The sequence below is a fragment of the Coloeus monedula genome, assembly GCF_965178545.1.
Source record: "Coloeus monedula genome assembly, chromosome: 5".
NCBI classification, from domain to species: domain Eukaryota; kingdom Metazoa; phylum Chordata; class Aves; order Passeriformes; family Corvidae; genus Coloeus; species Coloeus monedula.
In genome coordinates, this window is record NC_138785.1 from 15,867,247 (window position 1) to 15,893,481 (window position 26,235).

Genomic DNA, 26,235 nt, shown 5'->3' on the forward strand with positions numbered 1-26,235 from the left:
TGGGCAGGGTGGTGGGGATGGGGCAGCCTTGCAAAATTGTCCCCTATGTTCCTGTGCCAGTTGGTGGGATTACAGTACTTGTGGTACCTTTGTGAAGGACATGTCTCTCATCTCTTCTGGGACTTGTCCAGCATGAACATATCTACTGTGCCCCTTGATAACCTATTCTGTTTTTCCGTATCAGATCTTTACATTTAGAAAGGTTCCTTTAAGATCTAAACTGAGTCCTCCTTCCTGAAATTTCATGTTATGTGCCTGAAGAAAGGTGTATACAGATTAGAGGCTGTCTAAGGAAGAACGAGGATAAGACGACGTGTAGGAAAACAAAAAAGAAACAAAGAGTCCATAGAAACTCATTTCATGTTAGTGTAGAAGAGAGAGACATATTTAGGAGATCACGATACCAGTCTTTCTATTCAAAAAGTGGTGTAAAAGAGGACAGGAATGATTAGTTGTTCTTTTTGGCCACTGGGGGAATGGTGAAGAGAAATCAACTTTACTGCAGAAAAAAATGATGCAACATTGGAGATGTTGGGAGAACACTGAGTGGTTAGATGTTGGAGGAAGATGTGGGATATTGTGGAATTCCCTTTATTGGAGATTAATAACATACTGAGTTGGGCAAAGTACAGTAGATCCTGCTTGAGGCGATAGGATAAACTACTTTAGATATATTGTTTCTGTGCTTTACAGGCCTGTGCTTGAGCAGCATTGCACTGCATCATATATTAGAGTCTGCTCCAAACAAAGCAAAATGCAAACACTTCTGAGGTTGTTCTATAAGTAACCAAATTAATATTTACCTAGTTGCTGTCTGTTTTATTAGGAGTTTAAATCCAACTAGAATAAAGAACCGAAATACGTCTAGGTGAACATAATGAAAATTGTACACAATTACTATTCAAATGTACGTCAGAAGCTCTTTCTTCCATCTGTGCTGTACCTCCCTTTTTAGTATCCAAATGTAAACCAAGAATAAGATTTGCACTTATGGATGGTCCTGGCTCTTTGCAGGGTCTGACCAAAGGCAAATAAAATGTGACATTTCCATAGATCAGACTTCATGCACGTTTACTCCTTGTCTTTAAGCTGTCCAATCCTGTCAGATTAAAGTGTTATTTATTAATTAGTAAGCAGTATGCCAAACTATGTCATTGTTTCAGTTATGCCTTCCATTTCATTCTACTGAATTCAATCAGTGGATTTGAGCGTATTGTCCGATAAAACTTCCTTCTGCCAGTGCAGGATAAGAAATTAAGAAATTTTCATCGCTTTGTTAATTAGACTACTGATTCCTCAGGCTCAGCAGCAAGTGATAGCATTTTCTATCACCTTCTCCCCTGGGTCACAGCTGTCAGAAGCAGATTTTAAAATTTATTTTGCCATGTGAAGCCAGGACCTTTGTTTTCTTCCTCACCAGCTGCAGTCTTCCTTTCTTTGCATATTTAGACAGACTACTGGGTCTCTTCAGCATATCCCAAATGCCACTGCAGAAATCACCCTTGAAGGGCTTTTGCTTTGCAAGAGTCAAGTCCTCTTAGAAGTGTGTCTTACATGATAAAGTAATTTTGTGCTCTGCTTTTAAGTCCCTGTGCAAGTTGTCCCTGCTTCAGTAGATGCTTTTCATTTGCTTCCTCCCCTTGATCTATCCAGTTAAAGCAGTGACTCATCTGCTTGCCCATGTGCCTGCCAGATTTGTATCTGATCCTTCCTCTCACACATGGCACAACAGGAGTTGGACTCGTGGATCCTTGTGGGCCCCTTCCAGCTCAGGATATTCTATGATTCTAACACTTGGGGTCACATTTAGAGGTTCTTCCTCTTGTGTAGCTACCTGAAAATCAGTGGTTTGCTTCCCAAAGTGGGTAATAGGTTTTATGGAAGCTTTAGGGTCCTATCTTGGTTGTTCCATCTGTGTTTCTTGAAGGAAAGAAGTGTGCCTGAGTGCACTTTTTAGGGAAAATGGGATGATGCTGTAAGATCTGGTTTGCATTACTGCTTTCTACTTTATTCCATGCATTTCCAGGCATATGTGTGTGTGTGTGTATATATGAAGTCTGTATTATTGTCTAGAAATTTCTCAGCAAAATCTCATTCCCATTGTGCTAGACAACTAAGTGAAAAAACGTCTGTACCAAGATAGCTCAAAATTTTCATGTCAAGATACAACAGATTTGGGGGAAGGGAAAACACGATTTGTGGTAGCAGTAAAATAGCTAATGAGAACAGATGTCAGCTCATTGAAGTAAGTGAGGCAAAGTCACCAGGCAAACATGATGAAAAGATTCAGAGGAGAGGAAAGTGGCATTTTGATGGAGCAGTTATCTGTACAAAGGTGGAGGCGCTGGGTGAGGGCTCAGAGAAGAGTCTACCTGAAGGCTGTCAGAGCTGCCTCGAGAGGAGAATTGCCACCTCTGGTAACTGTGGTGCAGCAAGGTCCTGGAGGTTGTTTTTGGAGAGCAGTGGCAGGGTGTGCAGGGAAACCCTCAAGCATTTGGCATTGGGGGAAAGGGAGAAAGCTGGCAGCTTTGGAGGTTGGGAAGGGAGGTGGTGGTTGTAGCCCAGGTGCAGAGCTCAGGCACTGGAGTATGGACCTGAATGGAGGAGCCCAAGTGTTTGAAATGCAGGTGCTCACTGGCATGGGTACAGAGCCAGCACGGTTAGAGGTGGTCACAGTGGGTTTGTTTTGCAGCATATTGTCTACCCTCAGGCTGCCTAGATCACTAGTGGTACAGTACACACTTAGGAATGATCCCAAATTATACCTCGTTTGAGGTGCATATAGTGATCCTCCCCCCCGCCTTTGTCCTTTATGTTTTATGTATTTACTCCAATTGCTGCTTTCTCTTCTTCTTTAGATCTTTTTTAAACTTCCACCACTTTCTGTTTCCTCTGCTGTGTCCATTCTGGTTTCCCCTCTCCCTCCACTAATGTTCTCTGCTTTATACTAGAGGTAGCATAGGTTCTTATAATGTGCTTTTGATATCCCCTATGGATTGAAATATGCATACAATATAATAAAGATCTGTAGGGTCAGGATCAGTTTGGTCATTGCTCTGGCAGAGCTTTATATATGTGATTAATTAAAGATCTTAGACATGTAAATCGTGTCTTTAGGTATACAAACAATAAATGTTTTTCTGATGGACATCAAGGCAAGCTTTGAATATCATCTTTAAAAAAAAAAAATTACATTCCAGGGGATTGTCATTGCAAGTCTTGTAATTCGCCCTACGTAGAAAATTGGAACATAAAGACCACCTAAAATACTCAACAAAAGTCATGACAGATATTTGAGATTTTAACCTCGGGGTATATCTGTGGTGTCTTTCTCTATTGTTTGTTTTTCATCACCTATTACTCTGTCTAAGGTGATATAAAAATAGGAGAATTATAATATGATATTCTGGCTGCAGTCACACTGAACAGGAGGGACAGGAAGTCCTGCAGGCACTGCTGCGCAGCCATGTGGATGAAACTCTTGTCCTAACCCCAGACAGGCTTCAGACTTCAGCTTTGTCACTTGAAATGCTCCATGCTTCATCCATCCCCTGGTCTGAGCGGAGAGCCAGGGGTTTTGTGAGCATTTCCAGGGAGTAATCCTGATGAGCATGGCTTTTACTCTCCCATTCAGAGGTGGCTTAGTCAGTTTGTAGTTGGTATTGGAGTGAGAGAGCTTTTAAAGAGCAGCTTGGAGTATGTACTGCTCAGAGTTTGTATTTAATCTTTACTTGTTGGTTTCTGTGGGAGTTACCAAACCAGTTGAGCTACAGCACTGGCATGAAGCCAAATGAAAAATACAGTTTTCTTCACTGTAAACATGACTGTCAAGCAGTAATGTTTTTCTCAGTTTCATTTTAAAAGCATTATAATGGAAGAAAATGAAACTAAAACACATTTTTATGCCAGTTTTATACATGGAAAAATCTCTTTTTTTTTTTCTTTTAATAAAAAACTCTTGGATAAGAGAGCATACAAACTTAAGTATGTGATCAATTATCTGTGTTGCAGGATACTTGATGGAGTTGGTAAACCAACACTTTTTTTTATTCTGATGTAGTTATGGTGCGAATGCATTTTTTTGCCTCTGCAAACATGAAAGATGTGTAGAGTTCTTTATTTTTAGTCCTGTTTTGGTAACAGAAAAAAAAAAAAACAGTGCCTGATAAATTTAATGAATAATAGCAGCAGACACTAATATCTATCCACTCCTTCAGGCTTATTTTTAAACTCTGTTTTCAGTGTCCAGTGGCTCTGTTAACTCCTCATCAGACATTCAGCTGAGCTTGCTCATCGTTGCTTTGCTTTTGGGATTTATTTTGTTGAAAAATCTGTAAGTCCAGCTTTGCCTTTCTAAGATAAATGCAAACTATATTTGGTGTTCACAGTGATTTCACCAGGACACCCTCACGTAGGTGCAGCTGCACCAAATGGGGAACAACTGCATTTTCACTTACTTTTGAGGATTGAACTTACCAGGGTTGTCTGCTTTGCCTGTAACTCCCTCTGTTTTATTTTGAAGAGTAAGGAAAATGCTTGTTTAACAAAATGATCAGCTGCTGCTTTGTAAAATGGATTTTTGGGTACTGGTGTTGAAAATGACATCTTGAAGAATGGGTGTCATATCCATGTAACTTGATGTGCCGGACGATAAAAAAATTCTTCATTGTTTGAATGAGTTTTTTTAAGAATTTCATAATAGAAAAGTAAGAGATAGGATTTGAACAGACTTTTAGAAGGATCTTCTCACAATTCCTGTGTCTTGAAACAGAATAAGCTGCCGTGAAACCTTTGCTGACAGGTACTTGTCTCGTCTCTTCCTTACAACTTCAAATGGACAGCTATTCCTATGTAACCTGTGCTAATGCTTTTGATAATTAGGAAGTTTTTAAGTAGATGTGGTTAGCTGAACAAAAGAACTTCAAACTTTGTTAGGAGCAGTACATTTGTATTTGCGTATTCAATCCTTTTATTTAAAAATTCAACTTGCCTCACTTGGTCTGTATGTCTGCAGGCATGGAGAAAATAAGGAATTCTCGAAAGCAGACATACGTCCTGTAGGTGAATCAATGATATTAATTTCCTTCACCTTATTTCCTCCAGCTCTCATAAGGAAAAGTGATAAAAGTTAAACAAAGATCTCTGAAGTTCTCTGTAGGTTACCTGAGGGTTGTTGGTGCTGAGATCCACCAGAAAGATCCTTCGTGGTGTGATGGAAATGTTTAGAAACTGATGCTGGGATTTTGGACTCCCTGTTTCATGCAGGACATGCTGCAGTAGCAGTGAATTTTACTCATCTTTTGAACACCATAGTGAAGGAGCATCTCTTTGGGCACCTTCAATATCTTGTGCATGAGTAGTAATATCACTGTTTTCTGTAGCAGTGCCTCATGTTTACCCTAATAAATAATTTTTTCCATTGAACCATCACCTCTGAGTTCAAGGTACTGTCCCAGCAAGGAAGTGTTGAAAACAGCAGGCTGTTGTTGCACTTGGGTGTGCGTTGTCCTGGACCCTGGGTGTCTGTATCCTGCCTCGGTCATTCCCAGCTGCTGGCTCTGGGCAAGCAGCTGCAATGTCAAGGAAACAGTGAAACATTAATGGCTGCTGTCACCAGAAATGGTCTGAGGGCACCAGCAGCAGCTCTGCTGTTGAGGGGGGGTTTCTTAAAATGTTGGTTTGTAGAAGAGTAACGAGGCGGTTCCGTGGGTCTCTTTGAGGAGTGTTCTGCACTGCAAATAAGAGGAGCAGGAACAAGTTCATAGAGCAAGCTTTGAAAGCTTCCCAGGAGGCAGTGACATGGCATGCTGAGCTGGAGTGGAAGTGAACATTTTGGAGAAGAGGAGGGATGAGGTGGAGGTTGTCCAGAAAGGATCCTGGAACTGCAGAAAAGGGGTTATATTTAAGGATAGATAGGGGAGGGGAATTGATGATGGGGAAAAAACTTGAGGTAAAATTGGGAAAGGATATGGACTAGGAAGGGACTATTTGCAATAGTATTCCAATTGGGAGTGAGATAGGCTTGTATTACTGATGACAGTAAAAGGAATGTTGTAGTAATCAAGAGACAGGAAGATAAAAGTTCAGACAAGGGTTTAAGCTGTGTCCAGATAGATAAGAAAGACTATATTTGAGAGAAGTTATTCTGAAAGAGCTGCAAACATTTAAATGCAGTTCATTATTCATTGACTTCAAAGATTTTGGTGGTGGTGGTGTTACGTTTCCCTATTGCAAAAAGGCTGGTGATGGGCTTTTGGTTTGGTTCTTTGTGTGTGTTTTTTTAAGAGAATTGTCTTCATTTTTAATTCCAATTCTTTCCTCATGCTATGGTAAAGTTGGGAATGCAACCCATACGGAGTGGCTGGCCTCTCTTCAAGGAGTGGAAGCTTCATAGCATTGCTGGATTCTCAGAGTATTTAGTAAAGAAAACTAGGGTGGGTAGCATTAAAGAAAAAAAAAAGGAAATGAAAAGGGAAGGCAAATCATCAGGGACGTGTTGATAGCAGTGACAAAGGTGTTATAGGAGGTACAGTCTTTTTTTTTTAACTGAATAAATATTTAAGAATTAGTTCAGAATTACTCAAGAGAAGAGGGCAAAGCTGTTACGGATGTATCAAAGCAGCAAAAGCAAGGGGACTTGACTAGCTTGGGCTGTTCAAAATGGATTGACTACATTTCAAGTTGAGGCAAAAGCTTAGGAGGACTCTGAGTCTGCTAATATTGTGCAGATTTCTTTTGATGACCAAATGCTATGGAAGAACATGAATTGCAGTCTTGTAGATGATAAGTGATTGCAGTTCTGAAATGTTTAGTTGGCACCAGCCACAGTAACTAGGATGTTTTCTGCATGTCTGTATGGAGGCAGATACTGGACATTCCGTCATGTATAGAAACATCCAGTAAAGGAGTGAAAATGAGCCTAGAGGTGTCTTTTTGTCCTTTTTCCAGTGTGATGATGCTGCAGGCAGTGAGGTATTTTGGGTCCTGTGCCTGTTTTTGCTTAAGAACTTTGAGATTATACTTCTGCTTCCATTTCCTATATAAAGCCCAGGGTTTTTCTGGCTTTCTGTACTGACTTGGTTCTCATGCTGTTCATCTTCACAGCCCGGAAGTCCAAAAAGTTGGGGAAATTGAAAGGGATGCACGAGGAGCAGCCCCAGCAGCGGCAGCAGCCACCCCCGCAGAGCCCCGAGGAAGGGACGACGTACATCGCGCCTGTGACCGAGCCCTCTGTCAACACTGCACTTGTCCCCCACATGTCTGCTATCTCACCAGCACTCACTCCCTCTCCTGTTAAGATCCTTGAAAGCATTGAACCGGAGATCGTGTACGCAGGATACGACAGCTCGAAGCCGGACACAGCGGAGTATCTGCTTTCCACCTTAAACCGCCTGGCCGGCAAGCAGATGATTCAGGTGGTAAAGTGGGCAAAGATTCTTCCAGGTAGGACTGTGAGTCATCTGGTGAGATGTCACTTCACTGTTTCTTTTAGCTCAAAGAACTATTTGCTTGACAAATTCCATCTTGAATTAATGGACTTCGTTGAAAAAGCCTGCAATTGGGGGGTGTGAGATGAACCTCCGAGAGAAGATTGTTGGGTTTTTTTCTTATTTTATGTAATGTTTGTTTCATATGTCTGTGATTGATATTTAGAAAGCTTTAATTTTCAATAATAGCCTCTTAAGAAGAAAACATGTTTTGGCACTGGAATGAAAAATTACAGTTGTATTTTTTTCCGAAGTGGGAGTGTTGCTCTTGTTCGTGAATACTAGAGAAGTAGTGAGCAATGTGTTTGGTGATGGTTTGACCAGCCCTTGTAGTTCATGGGTATTTTCTGGTTTGATCTCTAGGATTTAGAAACTTGCCTCTCGAGGACCAAATTACTTTAATTCAGTATTCATGGATGTGTCTGTCATCGTTCGCCTTGAGTTGGAGGTCGTACAAACATACAAACAGCCAGTTCCTCTATTTTGCTCCAGACCTGATCTTCGATGAGTAAGTATTCCTTAATGGCCCTTTTCAGTGCAGGCTGGAAGGATTGCTGTCTATTTGGTTTTTCAGGCATACTTGCAGTCTAAGAAAATTTCAGCTAATCCTGGCTTAAAAAGCAGCTGAAGATTTAATTTTTTTCAGTGACTCACTTTTCAATTCCCAAAGCTTTGATTACTGCCGTCCACTTCTCCTTATGTATGGGGATGTGTTCTCAAACTAGGACCATCCCACTGGTTTGAAATGTGACTGATACACAACCAGGATTTATAGAAAAGAACATTTTTTGGTATCTACTGGAGCTTGGAAAAATATCCAACTTCTAGGAAATGTGAATGTTTAAATTACTGGGGTTTTTCAGAGCAGTCATATAATGGTGCTTTTGTTAACAATATACAGCTGTTCAAATGTGTTTTCTTGACAGTCTTAATTACCCTTCTTTGCAACCGTGAAAGAAGCCAAAATGTTTTTTCAGTAATGAAACATAACTTCTTTTATGATGCATTCAGACAAGAAGGATCAACCATTCCGTCTGAGTATGTGTGTTCCTTCATATTTTATGTCTCTGTGTGTTTAGTGCTTTGCTTTTGATGACTATAATTTAATTTCTGTTCCATTCTCCTAGTGTTTATTACAAGACAATAAAGTCAAAAATCTAAGTGAATGTGCAGGCAGCCAAAAGGGGCTTGCATCATTTGCTTGTCCCAGAAGACTGGGGTTTTTTTCTAGAGGTAAAAAGGAGACATAATCAATAGGATATGGGTACACTTGAGGAAAAAAAGCAAAACAGGAAAAAAATTAACAAAAAAAAACCTCATCACTTAATCTCCTGATACATTTTGAAATCTTTTTCTTGGAAAAGATGCTTTGTTGCTGTCCATCTTAATAGTCTGTCTTTGATTTAGGAATTCCTAAATAATTAATTGAGTATGAGATGGGTCCCAAAGCAGTGAGCAATATCAAAGAAGGATTGTTTGGTTTGGTTTTTTTTTTTTTTTAAGAGGGAGAACTGATGATTTACTGCATGTAGCTGAAAATGTAGTGTCAGCCATTTTCCTTGTTGAAAATACCTCCATTATGACTTGGACATTAGAGAATTGTCACAGGGGGAAAAAAGGTATCTGTAGCTAGAACTAAGTGAAAATGTGAACTTTGAAGAGTTTAGTTCTCCTTGGGGAATGTAGACTAAAAGTTCAAACACAAAAGCAGTTTTCCCTCATCTCAAGAAAATCAGTCAGGGGGTCACAATTTATTGGACAGAGAAATCAATCCTGCTTGCAAATAAAAGTGCGTGTATTGCTTGCTCTTATTATACTGCAGCTTGAAGCAACTTCGAGAATTTGAGATCAATTGTGAGTTTTATGTTGTAAGCCTTGAAGATAGGTGCCTGTAGAGTTATACTGAGGTTGAGGTAGGGATCCAGTTGGAAAAAGGAGTTCAAAATTAAAACATCCCAAAGCAGATATGTATGTGAGATAGTGCTCTATGCACTATCCTGTGTATTTGGTCTCCTCTGTATTTGGCAATATACTCATTGCAGAGAGAAGGCAATTGTTTCTAAATAGAGAAAAAAAATTTGCCAGGAGATGTGAGAGGGGGACAGGGGTTTTTGAAGTAGCTAATCAGGACAAGAAAGTTCCTTGGAGGTAAAAGAGTAGGAGTTTGGTGTTCACTCTGGAACAGTAATGGATATACCTCTCAAACAGGAAGGGATTTCTCACTTTGCTCGTGTTTCATACTCAGTGGGCATCATGGCAGGCATTTGTTCCCAGTTTCTCGCATTGCCATTCAGAATGGTGGTTGAGACTGCATTTGCAGTCAGAATTTAGGGCTCTCTGGCAAAAGGAAGTTGTTGAGAAACTGCAAAGAGCCAGTGGAGGTTGGCCAAAGTGGTCAGGGCTGATTGGGACAGGGAGGGACCTGATGGTACAGTGTGGATTAAATTGCAGCCTTCAGCTTCCTAATGAGTTGTAGAAAAGATGAAGTCTGGCTCTTCATGGAGGTGCTTAGTGGAAGAATGAGAGTTTGTGATCACAAGTTTGGACAACACACTGCCTCCTAGGCAGCAGGAGAAGACATTTCCTAATGAGATGGTGAAACAGTCGAGCAGGTGCCCAGAGAGACCTTGGAGTCTCTGTCTCAGAAGATGTCCAAGCCTTCACTGGGCAAAGCCCCAAGCAGCCTGCTCCAGCTTCGAAATTAACTCTGCAGGGAACAGGGGGTTGGCCTTGAGACCTCCAGAGGTCCCTCCCAAGCTACAGTTTTGTGATTCTAAGTTAAGAGATGCAGTGCTTTTTCCAGTTTTGAGGTAAGGCCAGAGCTGGATTACTAGACTTGTACAAGACGGTCAATACAGTTCAGTGTAGAAACCGTTCCCATAATACAAAATACAATATGTATTCCTGTTTGTGAAGTGCTGTGAAGCTTTGCTCTGAAATCACTGAAGGCTGGTCTTACCCTTACTTTCTGAGTACCATGGACTTGGAAATGTGCTGCGTAATTCTAAGCACTGGCCTTTGTTTCTGTGCCACATAGTTTATTAGGCCTCCCCGAGGTTTATTTGGTGAAACTTTCTGAGTGTTTTACTGCCCTTGGCATTTTAGGACATTTATTAATTGATGCAGAATGAAAGGGAGATGCTTTACAATGCCTTTCCTTCTGCTGGTTTGAGAGAGTTATATTTCTGTTATCACCTGGCCAAGATATTCTTGGCATTTCTTCATGTTATGTCTGGAGAGGTCATTTCCCGTCTCTATGCAAGAAAAAACAAGAAATGTCCCTGACCAGGCCCTTGGTGCCCCAGAAGGTTCAGCATTTTCTTCAATGAACAGTTAAAAAGGAGTGAAAGTAGAGGCTGACATTAGTGGAATTAGTCGGCTTTGTTTTACGTTAAATGAATTTTCCGCTTACTCTTAACTACTGTGAATAAAAGGAAGTCGTAATGTTTCTGGAGGGCCATGATATATGATCTTGTTTTCTTTCTTATTCTGAAGGCTTATAAACAAGGCCAACAACAAATGAGGATCCCTGTTGTTAATAGCTGTTAAATGTAACTTTGATTGTGTACAGTGCAGAATGCCTCCCTACTCATATGTGGTTTGATTTCCTGTTAGGCTTGTGGAAGACTGGAAATATTTGTCTGCCTTCATTTAGTCATACTACATATCTAATTAAGTGTACTGTTTGTCTTTATGGTTCAGGCATATATTCCGTCGATTTAATTGGGCTTAACTGAACACGAAGATTTTAACTGAATAATAAAAAAATGGCTGCTCAGCCTGTGACAGAAATGCCTAAAAAACAACCTGAAAAGAGGCATAAAATAGACCAGTGTGTTTTATGTTGTGTTTGTGTAAGTTATGGCATGGGCAGTTTTTTAATCCATTTCTTATTTAATGTAGTAGTTGTGATCAAAACTAATATTCTGTAGATGCAGCTTTGGTTTTATCAGTAAAATCTTCAGAAGACCGTCCTATACATGACACCACATAATTCCTATTGAGGGTAAACACTCTTAAAGAATGACTGATGCATATGGGATAACACTCAAAAGGTGTTGTAGTTATGTTCTTTAGGCTGTGCAAACTCAAATTCAAGAAGTTGCAAAATTCCAAAATTAAGGTGGTCCGTGAAATCATAGTTTAAGCCCTCTTGGTGCATGCTTTGAAGACTGTATCCATAACAAAACCCTGAAGTTATGCTATCCCGTAATATTTTTCCCATGTGACTCCTTTGATCAGGTTGGATGAGATGTAAGGATTATATAGTGAGAGACTCTTGGAGGTTTTTCTTCATTTGTTGTCATTGAGGAAGCCTTACCTTGAATGGATCTAGGGATTTGGGAGAACAGAGATATTAGTGGGGAAGATTTTCTTAAGACATGGCAAAAGACTGTCCCTAATTCAAACCCTAAGCTCTGAGACTTTTCAGGTTCCGACTGCAAAAGTAACAGAAATCCTGCAAGAAAAAGAAAAAAGGCTACTGTTTATTTAACTCAAGGGAGGGAGAAAATTTCTCTTTAGGATTTAACCAAAGACTTTAGCTAAAATTTTCTAATCTAATTCAACCTGAGGCGGGCACATGCATGGATAATTTAAGTCCAGAGCATTAAATGAGTAAAAACATACACAACTGAAAGCAGGAAACCAAGCAGTGCTGGCTGGAATGGATGCAAGAACAAAGCAAGGGATGTACAAAACCCCGTGGTTTGTAACGCCAGCTTATTTTCAGGGATTCTGGCTGAAGCTGTGCAAAATGAACTCTTTACTACAGGGAGCAGCCTTAAAGAGGATTTTTAAGATGTGGTTCTGGAATGTAGGGAAGTCAGTTGCAATTTCCATTGGTCTTTCCCTTACTGGATGAATTAATCATAGAACTAGTGGCTAAAATGACTCTTCCCCCAGCTTTGGCCTTTTGAAGGAAAAGGCCTCAACATTTTTGAAAAGAGGTGGTGTGTGTGCCAGTTCATGTCTACAAGAAATCTGATGAGCCCAGCTTTTCTAAAGTAGGAGTTTATGTCTTTGCAGTGCAGAAGTCAGACACCTAAATTCCAGAGAAAAGCAAGGGATGCTCCTTCTTGCTCAGGTTTTAACGGGCTCAGGCGGTTGCTGTCCCGCCGGCTACTGGTGACAACATCCCAGGTATCTGCTTCCACCCATACATTAAGTCAGGACATTGGCTGGCAACCTTTCAGAGGCTCAGGAAGGAATAAAAAGCATTTACAAGTGCAGCACTGCCAACAGAAACCCAGCAGGAGCCAAGACACGGAATGGCAGGGATCCTCACTCACACAACGTGGGAAACCAGTGGGAGCGGTGGGACATGGGCTGCCTTTGGGGCCATGGCTTGTGCTCCCAGCACATCTCCTCCCAGCTGGAAGCCAGAAGCTGCATCCCTCAAGGCAAGCTGTACTGCTTATCCATTCCTTCCCCTAAGGAAGATGCATGGTGGCTTCTTATTTATCCATAAGGCAAAAACACAGCTGATGGTATTGATGATGAATATTAAAAATCAAGCCCTGCTCCTCTATATTTTGGTTTGTGCTGGCATAAAAACCCCAGAGGGATGGCCCAACCCTGGAATTCCCCCACAGGTCTTGATTTATTTTTTGCTTTTAGGTTTAACACAGTCTCTTTGTAGATTTCTGGATCCGCAGGGATTTCTGAAAAGACTCAAGATTTCAAAATCATTTCCTATTTTTAGCAAATCTACCCAAATTACCTTATTTACCATTCCAGCCTTACCTGGCTGTTAAATAGCAGTGATGTGGGATACTGAGAGAGTTCAGCAATGCTGAGACACACGGTGTGGAGACTCTTTAGTACGTTAAAGTACGGCATCAATATTTCAACAGTATTTTGCAAATGCACTGCATGACTAATGTGCTGTGTGTTTTCTTGCTCCTTTGATTTTTCTCAGTTTGTCATCTGCGGCATAAAGAATAAATCATAGCTGCAGAAGTGTGCAGGTTCTGAATTTCCTGGCCATTGCACTTCATTCTGTTGTTGGTTTTTCACTCAGTCAAGGACTTGAGGGTTTGCCTAATGAAAACCAGCACTAGGTATTGCATAATATGAGGTACCCAAATTACTGAACTTGAAAAACTGAGTTTAAAACTGGGACCAGTTTTCACAAGCATTTGGATCAGTTAGGTCATTTTTCCATCTCTGAAATTATTGTATTAGATCATATGCAGTTCAGTCCTTACAGTAAAAAGGTTTCAGTAGAGACTTCATTTTACTGAATATTATGTACAAAACACTAAGAGCAGAATATACTGATGAAGGTATATATATGCATATTTTAAAATTTTTTCCAAGTACGTACTATGTATGTAATGTGGTTTTAACCAACTAACAAAGTTTACTACAAATTAGCATAAACACATTCTTTAAAGTGCAAGATTTAGCTCCCAGTAAAGTAAAAATGTAGTATTGCAAGCATCTCTCATGCTGTGCCTTTGGTAATTGCCCCAAGTGTGAAGTTCTAAAATTTAGAAGGAGACAGAGGTTAATATTGGCAATAGATGAACAATAGAGAATCCATTTTGCAAATAAGAAAGTTGAGGGAGAGCAAATGAGGTAAAGAGGGGCAAGAAAATCAGCTTCAGTACAAGGGGATTTCTAGAAAGTTTCTCTGCTGGTGTTGTCATGGGATGTGGATGGGCAGAGGATTTTGTAACATTGAGGAAAGCCATAAAATTAAATTAAAAATTAAGATGTAGCTCAGCTAAATAGCTAAGATTGTATTAAAAATCTGCATTTAATAATCATGTATAGTTTATTAGTAAATAACATTTTCATTATGTTCCTAAATCCTCTCATATTATGCTTGTGGAAGCTGGGACCATTAGGATTTGGTGTTGCGTAAGGCAGTGCAAGGATGCAGCAGCCTCTCTGTGCCCTTTCAGTGCTGAAGCCTGTAAGTCTTCCTGGTATTCTGATTTCTATGGAAACAGCAGGAAGATAAACGTAATAAAATAAGATGAATAATTAAAAACACCTTTTTTTTTTTAATTTTTTAACCTCATATACCTCAGGGCTTGGGGCAGCAATTAGTTAGATCATCTGTGAATGGTGATAAAGCCAATAAGTAACTTCTCCTATTGTTTAAATGATTACTTTTTCACTTTTACATTTGGCAGGATGATGGCTGTTAACCCTTTTGTCTTCTCTTGCAATCTGTTAATCCTGTAGTTTCTAAATTTCGGTACATTTTTGTAATCTCAGTCATCTGGCAGTCTCCAAATCCCTCATTTCTAATTATTATTGCCACAATGAGAGTTGGTAGGAGTTGTCAGTGTTCATTCTTTGCTGATAAATTGTCTGTGCGATTGCTGGTCTTGTTAAAAGGTCAGCAAGCACTCCTTGGTGATCCTCCCTGCATGGTTTTTGCTTGCATGTATTATTTTGTGAGGAATACTGCATTCATGCAAAGTGTCAGTGCAGTGGGAAGTGAGGATGTTCATCAGTAAATTTTTTATATACCTTGTTACTACTATTTCCTTTATCATAAACTGTGGCTCAGGTCCCATCCAGAGAAGTACATAAAGGGGTTTTGTTACATACCCACCCCACAGCAGTGCAGACAGAAAATGACATTTTGAAAAACTGCTGTCATACCTGTACATAATAAATGTAACATGCTTCAGGCTAGATTTTCCAAGTCTTTATTTTGGGCTTTTTTCTTTTTGAACAGGTCATTGATTGGGCAAAGCAATAGATTCAGTTTCTTTATGTAAATTTCTAAAGGCTCTGCCTTTTAATACCTCTATCTCTAAATGATTCTTAAATTTCTAGAGTGTTTTGGTTCAAACTGGGAAGCTGTAAAGGAAAACAGGAGATACAGTAGTTTTAAGGGGATCTGTAAGAATGGGGAAATGTCAGAAACTCTCCCTCTAGCACAGTTTGTCATCCTTTAAATCAGCCAAAGAAAGTTTAAGATCAGAACAAGGGGCTTTTTCATTTGCCCATTCTAGCAATGATTTAGGTACTTTCTGAATGTGATGCATTCGGACAGTTGTGCTTAATAACCTTTCTGTGTCTTTCTCTGTGAATTTGCCTACTATCTCTTTGAATACATTTGTAATCTTGATATTGAAAATGTTCTGTGACACTTGCTTCTGCAATTTAATTATGCATATTTGTTTGTTGGAGATGTTTCTAAAGCAGGTGGTTGATAATTTAATGGAGTGCCACTTCATTCCTGTGTTTGCAGTAATAGTGGATATAATCCTTCTCATCCCATGCATGCCATTTATCACTTAGATCTCCATTGAGTCCTGTTGTTTCTTCTGTGAGCTGAAGAATCAGTGAGTCAATTTGACCTCCCTTTGCATATCAGTTGTCTGCTATCTCTGGCCATCCTCAGCTCCTCCCTTCATGCTTTGTATTAATTTTGGTAGGAGACCACACTGATGCTGGGTTCAGAGCACAGTGGATGCAGCAGCAAAACTACAATTCCTGTCTTGTTCTTGACTCTTCTCTCACATCTTTGCTTTTTTTTTGACGAACACTGAGCAAGCATTTTCAAAAGGCAGAAGCCCAAGAAACCTGTCCCAAGTTGCACCTAAAACTCTTTGTGTGTTTGTTAATCGTTATTTTGTGTGTATGATGGGAGATGATTATACTGTCTGCATTATCCAATTAGTGATTTTCACCTTCCATTTTGTTAGCCAGCCACACAGACTTGCAGGATTTTTCAGCAGTCTTTCACAGGCAGCTCTTGATTTCATCATCTGGAGTCATCAGCGAGCTCTGTCACCTCCAGAGGTCTGATTTTTCTCACTTGATGTATGAGCACAGTTCTCAGCCCAGGCCCCAGCGTGGAACTCTGTGAGCCTTCCCCAGTAACCTGCATTACTTGTGAGAGATGTCCATTTGTTACTACCCTTGGTCTCCTATTTTTAAGCTGCTAATAATCCACAAAGAGACTACCTCCTTACCCCTAAGCTCTCTTTAAGAGCTTTCAGGAGATCTTTTTAATAGCTTTAAAATCCAGCCCTGACGTGATTGCATCCTCCCATACCTCCTGATGCAAAGCAGTGTGCAGGTCCTAGACCAGTAATTACCCACGCTGGCATGCTAACAGAATTTATTAGAGCCCATACCCAAGTTGCATGCCCCAGTTTCCTTTGTGTGGAAACCAGGGCAGGGGAGAGGAGGAGGAGGAGAGGGTTGGTGTTTGCTTAGGTCTCACCCCATATGGCTGTGGGATGCAGCTAGACCTGGCATGTGCAAAGCATTTCCGTCATGCAGACGTTGCCTGCATCCACCAGAATGTCCTCGTGCTATCATCAGAGTGCCCTCACAGATTCGTGAGACGTGACCTCTCTCTGCCAAAGTTGTACTGACTTTCTTCCCTTACAGCATGTTTATTTATCAATTCATGCTCCTCTTTCAATGGTTTTTTGCTCGATATAGAACTGGAGCTTACTAGCCTCTGGTCTCTCGAGTGCTTCCTTCCCACTCTCAGACCCATTTTAAGAAATCAGTCACGTTTGTTGCCTTCCATGACTTTTATAAGGGCAATTTAAGCAATAAGCTGCACAGCACAGTTAGTAGTTCAGCAATTCTGTATTTAAGTTGCTTTACAGCTTGTGGATGGATGCCATCTGGTCTTGGTGATTTATTACTATTCATTTTACTGTATTTTTTTTTTTCTTTGTAAACCCTCTTCTACTCGCACTTGAATCTGAAACTATTTCTCACACTTGCTTACTGAAAAGGGAGAGTGGTGCAGAGCCTTACTGGGCTCCTCTACAAAGAGCACTGATGCAAAGATTTTATTTAACTTTTCTGATCTTTCTCAAATGCTTCATTTTCATCTTGCTCATCAGTTGGCCCAGTGGATGTTCTGGCATGTTTCCAGCTTGTGATGTGTTCAAAAGGATTTGACTGTTAGTTTTTATGACTTTAATATAAGGACTTGCCCAATGACTTTACATTTAGCATAGACCATAATTATGCTCTCTTGGTATTGTCTCAGCATGACTTTGGGACATCCACAAGCATTTTGGGAGGGTTTCTTCTCACTTCTCTCAAGGTCTTAGAATAGAGGTTTATTCCTTGCAAGTGCCTGAATGTGGTGCTACTTTAATCTTCCTGCACATCGATGAGCTGTTTGCTGGCATCTCCAAATGCCTTTCGCATGCACAGTGCTTTCTTCTGCTACTTCCCCTGTAGAGTTAAATACGACCAAAAGAAAAATTAGGAAGTCGTTTTTCTAAACTGGCATGAGAGGAAGATGTGCCTCAGTTGACTTCCAGAAAATGCCAGGCTTTGCGTGAGAGCACAAGCAAAGTCTTAATTTTTGAGGCATTGTTGGCATAAAAGGAGAATTGCTGCTGCATGTGGAATATAGCAGTAATTTTGTTGATGAACCACTGCAAGTGACAATGAGCCCTGGCAGAATGGATGTATAAAACAATACCTAATGGGCACCTTTTCTGGCTCTCAGTACCTTTCTCTGATGAACTTTGAAATGGGGTATTTAGTGTCATGTGTACATTCTTATCACTTATTATTGAATATGTTATTGCAAAAGCATTTTGGTAAAGGCATAATTATGTATTTTCTCATTTAAACTGTGATTTGTCTCTTTTGAAATGCTAATGCAAACCAAAAGAGTATTTGGTATCAGCATTCTGCTAAGTGCATAATTAACTGTTAATACCAGCATATACTTGGGGTTTTCTGCTATTGATGTGCTTGGGATTTTAGGGTTGCATAACTGGGTGATTATTAAGTTGGATTTTATCACAAGTTCTCTGTTAGTGATTGAGAGCTGAAACTCTCCTTTGGCAAACATTATCCATGGGTTGTTGCCAATTCCTTTGTTGATAGGCATATAACGAGGACGCTTGGCTGGAACTTTTAAAGCAGCTCTAAATTTCTTTGTATCACTTATCTGGGATGGTATTCTCTAGGGTCACCATGAAGATTTTCTTGTGAGAAAACTAATTTTGAGATTTGACTTCTGTAAGTTCAGTTTAAAATTGCCAAGTTGCATTTAAAAATTGCTAATTGCCTGGGTGGCTAGAGGCCACAAAATACCAGCTTAATGTCTGTAGATCTGTTTAATGTGTAATCATCTTCCTTGTCTGATTATCAGTGTTCACCACTGGTGGTCCTGAGTCCGGTCACTGTTTTGTCCTGGGTTTGGCAGTGCCCAAATTTGCCATTGGTGCAAGGTAACAGGTATTTTTGGCCTTCTGGAAGGAGATGACTCTAAAGCTTTCCTTTAGGAGTTGAAGGCAAAGTGTTGAAAGGAGTAGGTTTTGTCTCTTTCTGCTGTGGCTTGCAGAGTAAGCAGAGATCAGAAAGTGCTGAATAAAAAGTAAGTACTGAATGAAAAGTCACAACTGAATTTTGTCTGAATCCTGTGTGTATTTTGGCTTGGATTTTGATCAGTGTGTTTAACTTAATGAGGCTGCTCCAGCACAGGTGACTTCAGTGGCATTTTTAATGGCTTCAGTGACACACAGGTGTCTGGGTACAGTCCATTGAGCAGAGGGATGCACAGTGTTTCCTGCCCCTGTGCACAGAAGAATTGGTTCAGGTAGTGGCATTCTGTTACCACTGTTGGAGCTGTTGGAGTAGCATATTCCCTCAGAGACACTTAGTTGTTGTGACAATAATATGTTTCTTTTTTTCTTTCCCCAAGAACCTCAAAACTTTTTTCCAGTCAAGAAAGCCCTCCTAAGGCAGGTAAGATAATTCAGGCCCAAGGCTTTTCTGATTAGATGGTTTGAGCCACTGAGCAAGGGCTTCTGTAATCCCATGTCCTGGTCTTTTTCCCTCTTTATCCATAGCATCTCTGCCTTGCTCTCAAGGTGTCTGGTGATGTTTTTACTCCTCTCTCTGTCAAGTTCAAAGTGACTTCTTTTGGCATGAGGGGAAAGCATGCTGTGTTCTTGGAGGCTTCCAAACAGGTTTTGACTTTCAGGCCTTTGGCAGGTTTTCTTGTTGGGCTGCATTTGTTTGATTGGTTGTTTGGTTTGGTTTTGTTACAGTGTAAAGTGCTTTCTGCAGATCCCTGAAATCAATTTAATTGGTGGGCAACCTTCATATGGATGTAGGTTTTAGTCTAGCAAGGGAAAGGCTCTTGGTTATAAAACTGGAAATGGTTCTTAGAGTGGTAAAAAGTGTGAAATCAGAAGACACAAAAACTATCTTTGGCATCAGAGTTTTGCTAAAAATCTTTCTTGGTCTTTTCCTACATCTTTTCTGGACTGAAGAGGCCTAGGGACTAAGTCAGCAGGTGTATTTTTGTTCCTCTGAGGTGCTGTGAAATGGGATGCCTTGGCCAGTTTTTCCTCGGGATTATCAGCAAGTCACTTAAGTCCTGATGAAACCTCAACACACCCACAACAGCTTTCCCTTTCTTTGCTTCCCTGTCTAATTTAGGAAGATGCCTTGTGCTGCAGCTTTGAATAGTATCCATGAGAAAGTAAATAAAACATGGTATCAGGTTTGGTTTGGGGCTGAGTTTTGCCTGTCAGTGAATATTTCTTGCTGCATGTGTTCCTCTTTTTGGTTATGGTCAGTTGAGTTGGCAGTTTCCATCCTCAGCGAGGAGATTTACGATACTAGGCTTTGTGATAACTTCATAAAATGATGAGTTACTTATTCATAACAAGCTGTTTCTGTTCTGCGTGCCTGTAGTTTCACAGGTTTTGATGTGGCTGCTTGGTTTCTGTGGAGATTACATAAGGGTATTTATTAAGAGATATATGACTGGTTTGGTATTTAGGATGCTTTGTCTTAAATGGTTTCCTGAAACCATCCCTGCTCTCCTGGGGTGACTGGTCAAATCCTACATATCTGTTTTAGCTGGGTGATGTGGGTCATCATTTCTGTCTGCTGCAGCTCATTTAGAGAAACCCAGCAGCAGGAGCAAAACCTCTCTTCCCACCAAGACAGTGGAGGTGCCAGGCTTTCCCAGCAGAAGTGGGAAAAGGAGGTGTCTCCTCCCAAAGCAAAGGAGGAAGATACAGTGTCATTCATTTCTAATGAGGATATGATGGGCAAATCAGTGACCAGTGGCCAAAGAGGCCATGCAGGAGCAGATGGAAGTTGGGCAGAGCAGTGGGAATGAGCTGGTGGCAACAGTGGGAATGGCTGGATGCCCTGCCCATCCACAGGGCTGCGGGAAAGGTCAGACAGAATGTGAGCCGGGCATTACATTAAGCCTGTAAGGAGGCACTCGGGGAACTTAAGATGGATTAACTTAAGGTGGATTAACTTAAGGTGTAAAGTTTAGAGCGTATTATTATGAAGGAGGATTAAGCTAAACGGAGCTAACGACACCGCTTCTGAATGCGTATCCAAATAGCGGATTCAGAGCTTTGGCTCCACGCCTTTTATTCCTTACATGTACTTACCTTCTTGAATGTCCCCATAAAGATGCTTGCCCTTATATTCCAGATCTTCATATCCTCCGTTTGCCATGTTGAGAGGTTCAGATGCTGTGTCAGAGGAGGGGCTGGGTTTGGTTGGTTGGGATTTGCCTTTTTTTTATCCCTCCTTTTTTTTTTTTAACATAAAAGTTTGTTTTAATTTTTCCTCGTGATGGTAAAGGCATTTGTGATGACTTGATGGCTTTTTTCCTAAGCTGATGTATTTGGTAAGGAAAAAAATAACTTTGTTCGTGTTATGCTGACATGCCTTAATTTCTCAGTGCCTCTTCACTTTTATCATATTTCTATTGCTTTGTTTTGTTGTTGCTATCAAGGTATTGGATATCTGTGATGTCAGCATCTGATTTTTCAAAAGCTCTGTATCATCTACACAACGTGGGCTGAAAACCAAATACGAAGTTGAATACTGTCAACTCCCTTAAAATGCTTATCTTTCATTAAACAGAGTCACAAATTAGCTAACATAATTTTTAGTTAGTAATATTTTGTAAATAAGTAATAAATCAACTTAATTGATTTTCAGGTGGGAAACTGATTTGAAATGAGTTTGTTGTACATTTAACAAACCACCTAGTAACTTGTTCTCTGTATAATTTTATCTCACTACAAACAATGCCATCAGGTTTTCCTTAAGGGTAAGCTAGAGATCAGTATTTGTAAGTAGATAAAAGAATGAATATTTAAAAGCCAGAAAGAAATAACTAACCAAAAAAACCCTATTACTGAAATTCTTCCATTTAGGCAATCATATATAAGCAAAACAAGTACAAGTACAAAGAAAAACAAAAGGCAGAAAACTTTGGACGTAACAAAAAGTGGAAAGCAAAACAAAAATCAAGTTTTTGAGTCAGTATACTTTTATGTTAACTCGCACAGAGGGTGTTTTGCCACCAAAAAAAAAAAAGCCTAAGAAACCTGAGACAAAACATCATAATGTTTTATTTTATTTGCTGTGTGGCTTGTGGTATCTGATGAAAAATCTGTCACTTCTCTCTGTAGAGGTGAAACACAGGCAGGGATGGTGGCAGTGCCTTTATGTTCTGAGGCTGGAGAAACAAACCTTGGTGTCCTGCAAAAGTAATGATGGATGTCATAGACCCTTCTTACTTCTAGTGCTGCTGTCTCTGGCCTTCTGAGATATACTTTAACATGTAGTTTTCTGAAATGCAAATGTCCTTTATTAATCATTTGCCTTTTCACTTCAGTGTGTATCCCTCAGAGCCTCCTGGGAGCGGTCCATGATACATAATAAAAACAAATACATCTGGCATTACTCCTACTATTAAATTTAATTTAAAAAAAAAAAGAAGCTGGAAGTTCTTAGTCTCAAGAAAAGAGGGTGGAGCAGGGGAAAAGTGCAGAGCCCATCTAACAATGGGGAGCCTGCTTTATTAGTATTAAGGAGGACAATGAAATTGCTTTGGCAGTAGTGAAATAAAACACCAGGAAGATTATGTCAGTCTTTGTTTGCACACAGTATGATTCTTCTCTTTCACCAGCCAATTTGTATATTTGAAAAAGCAGTTGCTTGGTTAAAATAATGAGCTGAACTTCATCCAATTCCCCCCAATTATGCGAAAAAATGTTAGAAGAAATACAGACAATTGGTTTTAAACAACTAAAAAAAGAGAAGTAGTGGTCACTGAACAATTATAAGACCTTGTCTACATACCTGCAAATACATGCACACATTTATATCACAACTTCTGCTGATACAGGCAGTTCTTGGTGATTGTTTGCTGTAGCAGTTGTGGTTTGAGATGGAAACTTCAGAAGCTTAGCAAAACTAACTAATTCTGCCTGAAACTTGAGCAGGATAGGTTAGCCTAGGATTACCTCAGAGAAGAGAGAGAAGGTCTGAAGTTAAAATTATGAAAGTATATTTAAAGAAAAAAAAGCTATCTGGATATAAGTCATGTATCCTAATTATTTTACGATTTAACAGGCAGAAGTCTGAATTAATGATTGAGTTCCTTGTTTTATATACTCCTTTATTCTAGATTATTTTAGATTACTATTCTGGGAAAAAAAGCCACATACTTTTTGGATATTTCAGTGTTTGAACTGGAGATGTCAACTGATGGGGGGAGTGTATCATTTAGAGCATGCATTCTGTGGATGTAGGTTCCCCTGTTGCACCAGCTCTGACGCCTCCAGCAGGCACATTTCCATCAGCCAGGGCAGAACTGAACAAACACTGACAATTCAAATAGGTTTTAAAAAGTTTTTGCCACTTCATTAATGCCATCAGTGTATAGAATCAAATTACATCTGTAGCCGTTCCTTTCCCGTGGTGTGCCAGCTAGCAAGGTGAACTCAGGCATCCATTGCAGGTTGTGTAGGAGCAGGGTGATGCCCAGGGCATCCCCCTGCAGGCTGTGCTCTCCCGTATTTACCCCGTGGATGTTGTTCCCCTGTCTCTGCAGGGAGCGGATGCGCCAGTCGGCGATGTTCGAGCTGTGCCAGGGCATGCACCAGATCAGCCTGCAGTTCGTCCGCCTGCAGCTCAGCTTCGAGGAGTACACCATAATGAAAGTGCTGCTGCTCTTAAGCACAGGTAGGTTGGGTCTGTGGTTATGTAGGAATGCTTGACAATACTCCAGTTCACAAAGAGATGCAGTGATTTTAACCAGCTTGACAGAGGAACCAAACTGTTTCCAGCTGGGCCGCAGGAAAAGCCTTGGGGTTTATCTGTAGTTAGCATGGGAAGTGTCTTTGCAATTTGAGTGTGGCATGTGCATCGGAGGGACAGGAGTGGCCAGGCACAGGACTTTGGCCCCCCTTCCCATAGGGGAACCACACCAACAGACATGCCAGGAAAGTGCCATAGCTGTGGGGGATTGAGGAAAAATCCCTGCATGACATTCAAAGCCACCAGGGTTTGGCTGACTTAACACGACCTTCAGGATCAAAAGATGTGCATTGCCTGTACTGCAGAGCAGGTGACTTTATAATGCCCAGTGACTTCAGAATGGAAAGCCCTTTTACAGGTTTCTGAAAGTTTAAGAAATGACAGGGTGTGCTTCATTTTTCTCTTGAGCATCATGCTCTGAGTTTTAAGAAACAAAATTACATCTTGGTGCTTGTTACAGCACTGTGTAGTAATTAGCAGATCTCTTGATCTTATCTTACTGAAAATATTGAAAACCTCCTGTTCCAGTGCAGTTTTACACAAACTGCATTACTTTTCCATCAGTAACAGCCGGCAAACCTGTAAACAGATGTTATTCTGGGGAATCCTGCTCCTTTTTGTGGGGAACAACTTGGTGACGTCATGACAAGCCAGCTCTGTGCTTAAAGCACCTGCCTTTGAGGGAGGATGTGAGGCTGCAGTTCCTGTCAGGGCTAGAGAGATTTGGATCCTCTAACAGAGCCCTCCTGGGGCTATGTGTCTTTTGGGCTCGACTGTCTCCCTCCCTCCTTCCAGCTGAAGCGGTTCCAACTTGCTGGGATGGGGAGAGACACCATCTTTGGGGAACCTTTTGTGTCCTGGCCTGCAGAGTCTGACCCCAGGTCCCACTCCACCAAGGGCTGGAGATGGTCAGCCAGTGAACCTGGAACAGTGGAGAGGGGACGTGCTCCAGACTTGCCCTGAGGGGTAAATGGGCTTTTTTTGAAGGTTGTCACTCCCGGTGTTTCCAGGAGCAACTTGACGTGGATGTGCTCAGGGAGGGTTTGGCTCCCAAAATGTTCTTGTGAGAGTGTCTGGATTGGAGATCTGCCTCTGCCGCATTTTAATCAGACCTAAAGGGGAAGAATCTTTAGAAAAAGAACCTGAAGGCATTCTAAAACCACAGCAAAATGTCTTTAAGCCAGGTATTTATTATTCTACCCTCTCGAGAGTGTAAGCTAATGAGTTATTGCAAGAATCTGTTAGTTGAGATCAGTGTGGCCAATTAACTTCAAAGGGCTGGGTCCATTTGAAACACACACCATGGTCACTAGAAAACCTGCTAAAAATAGTTTGTTTTGGGAGAATCAGGATATTTACATTAGAGAGAGAAAAAGGAGACCAAAATGTAAATGAAGGTGGTGATAAAACCCAGAGAGTGTCAAGTGAAGGGCAGCAAACCTGGTTTTGAGTGATTGTACCTTGGTACAGTCTTATGACAGAAAACACCAGGTTTGTTTTCATTTAAATTCTTTTATTGAATCATGTGACCAGCAGAGTACAAGTTATTCTGAAACTTTCATGGCGACCACATCAAGGAAGTTTCACTCCATTTACATGTGGAAGAAACCACACATTACAACTCAGTTGTTTTCTTGCTTTCCACAGACCATAGATTTTGGGAGCTTGCCAACAGTATTGCTGCATTTAATAAGTAAAATCAGAAACACTGGGCAAACCTCCAGAATTTCATGTTTTGCTTGAGTTGTCTTTGTTTGTGGCCTTTCTTTCTTCCTTAATAATCTGGCTGGGGTGATAGTATAATAATTTTCAGACAGAACAGTAAAATACATACTAGTAGACAAAGAAGGAGTGGCTCTAACAGTCTGTAAGCAGCATGCAGGAATACAGGCCTGTAAATATTAAAGGAACTGTAAAGCCTGTGCATTTTGTGTGAGGGCCACAGCATGCTCTGATGGCTTTACTTACCTTGATTGGTGCCTCTGTGTTCATTCACCTTGAACTGAATTTGTAGATTTGTTCCAGACAGTTTCTTTTATCTGTCAGCTGACTGAGAGAGTTTACATCTAGAATTTTAAAATTAAATGAACATATGATATTTATATTATGATTGTGTAATATGAATATATATTATTTACCAAGCAGCAGGCAGATTGGTGTGTCCCCTCCTAGGCTTTTTCTAAAGATTCTTCCTTGTGCCCCCTTTCAGCACTTGGTGGCCTCAAGTCCTTGCTGCTCCTGTGGTGGTACAGCTCCTCCTTGTTTCCCACTGCTAAATTGCTCTGGTAGATACTGATGCTTTTTCTTAAAGCTTCTACTCTGGAGCCATTTGGGGCAGTTGTTACATGCTTATGATGTGATTTGAATGGGGTAGAGGGCAGTTGAGAGGATTTAGAAGAGAAAGGGAATGGATGAGCAAGACAGTTTCTGTCAAGATGTTAAGTCAGGATAGGCTAAATTGGAAGATCACTTTTTTTTCCTTTCTCTTTTTAGTATTCCCATTTAGCTTACTCTGACATAGTTTTCTGGCTTGCTTAGGAAATAAACTCACTCCTGTACAGACCAGTATTTTATTTTCCTTCTGTGGACTATGACTAAGAGATACAGAGGAAAAAAACATTTGATGGTTAAGCAGTGTTCAACCAATTCAGATATTAAACATCAGAATATTTTGAGTAATGTTATTAATAACCTC

The 26,235-nt window shown here is 40.5% G+C and overlaps 1 protein-coding gene across 3 annotated transcripts in view; it reads left to right on the forward strand.

Moving 5' to 3' along the window:
- NR3C2 (nuclear receptor subfamily 3 group C member 2) overlaps window positions 1–26,235 on the forward strand; it is a gene marked incomplete at its 5' end in the record, with an annotated part of 190,866 nt that overhangs the window by 152,545 nt on the left and 12,086 nt on the right. For all 3 annotated transcript variants that reach the window (XM_082282331.1, XM_082282332.1, XM_082282330.1), the window contains 3 exons: window positions 7,105–7,443; window positions 7,851–7,995; window positions 23,335–23,465. In XM_082282331.1, coding sequence (XP_082138457.1) covers window positions 7,105–7,443; window positions 7,851–7,995; window positions 23,335–23,465 — 615 coding nt within the window. The remainder of the gene's footprint in view (window positions 1–7,104; window positions 7,444–7,850; window positions 7,996–23,334; window positions 23,466–26,235) is intronic.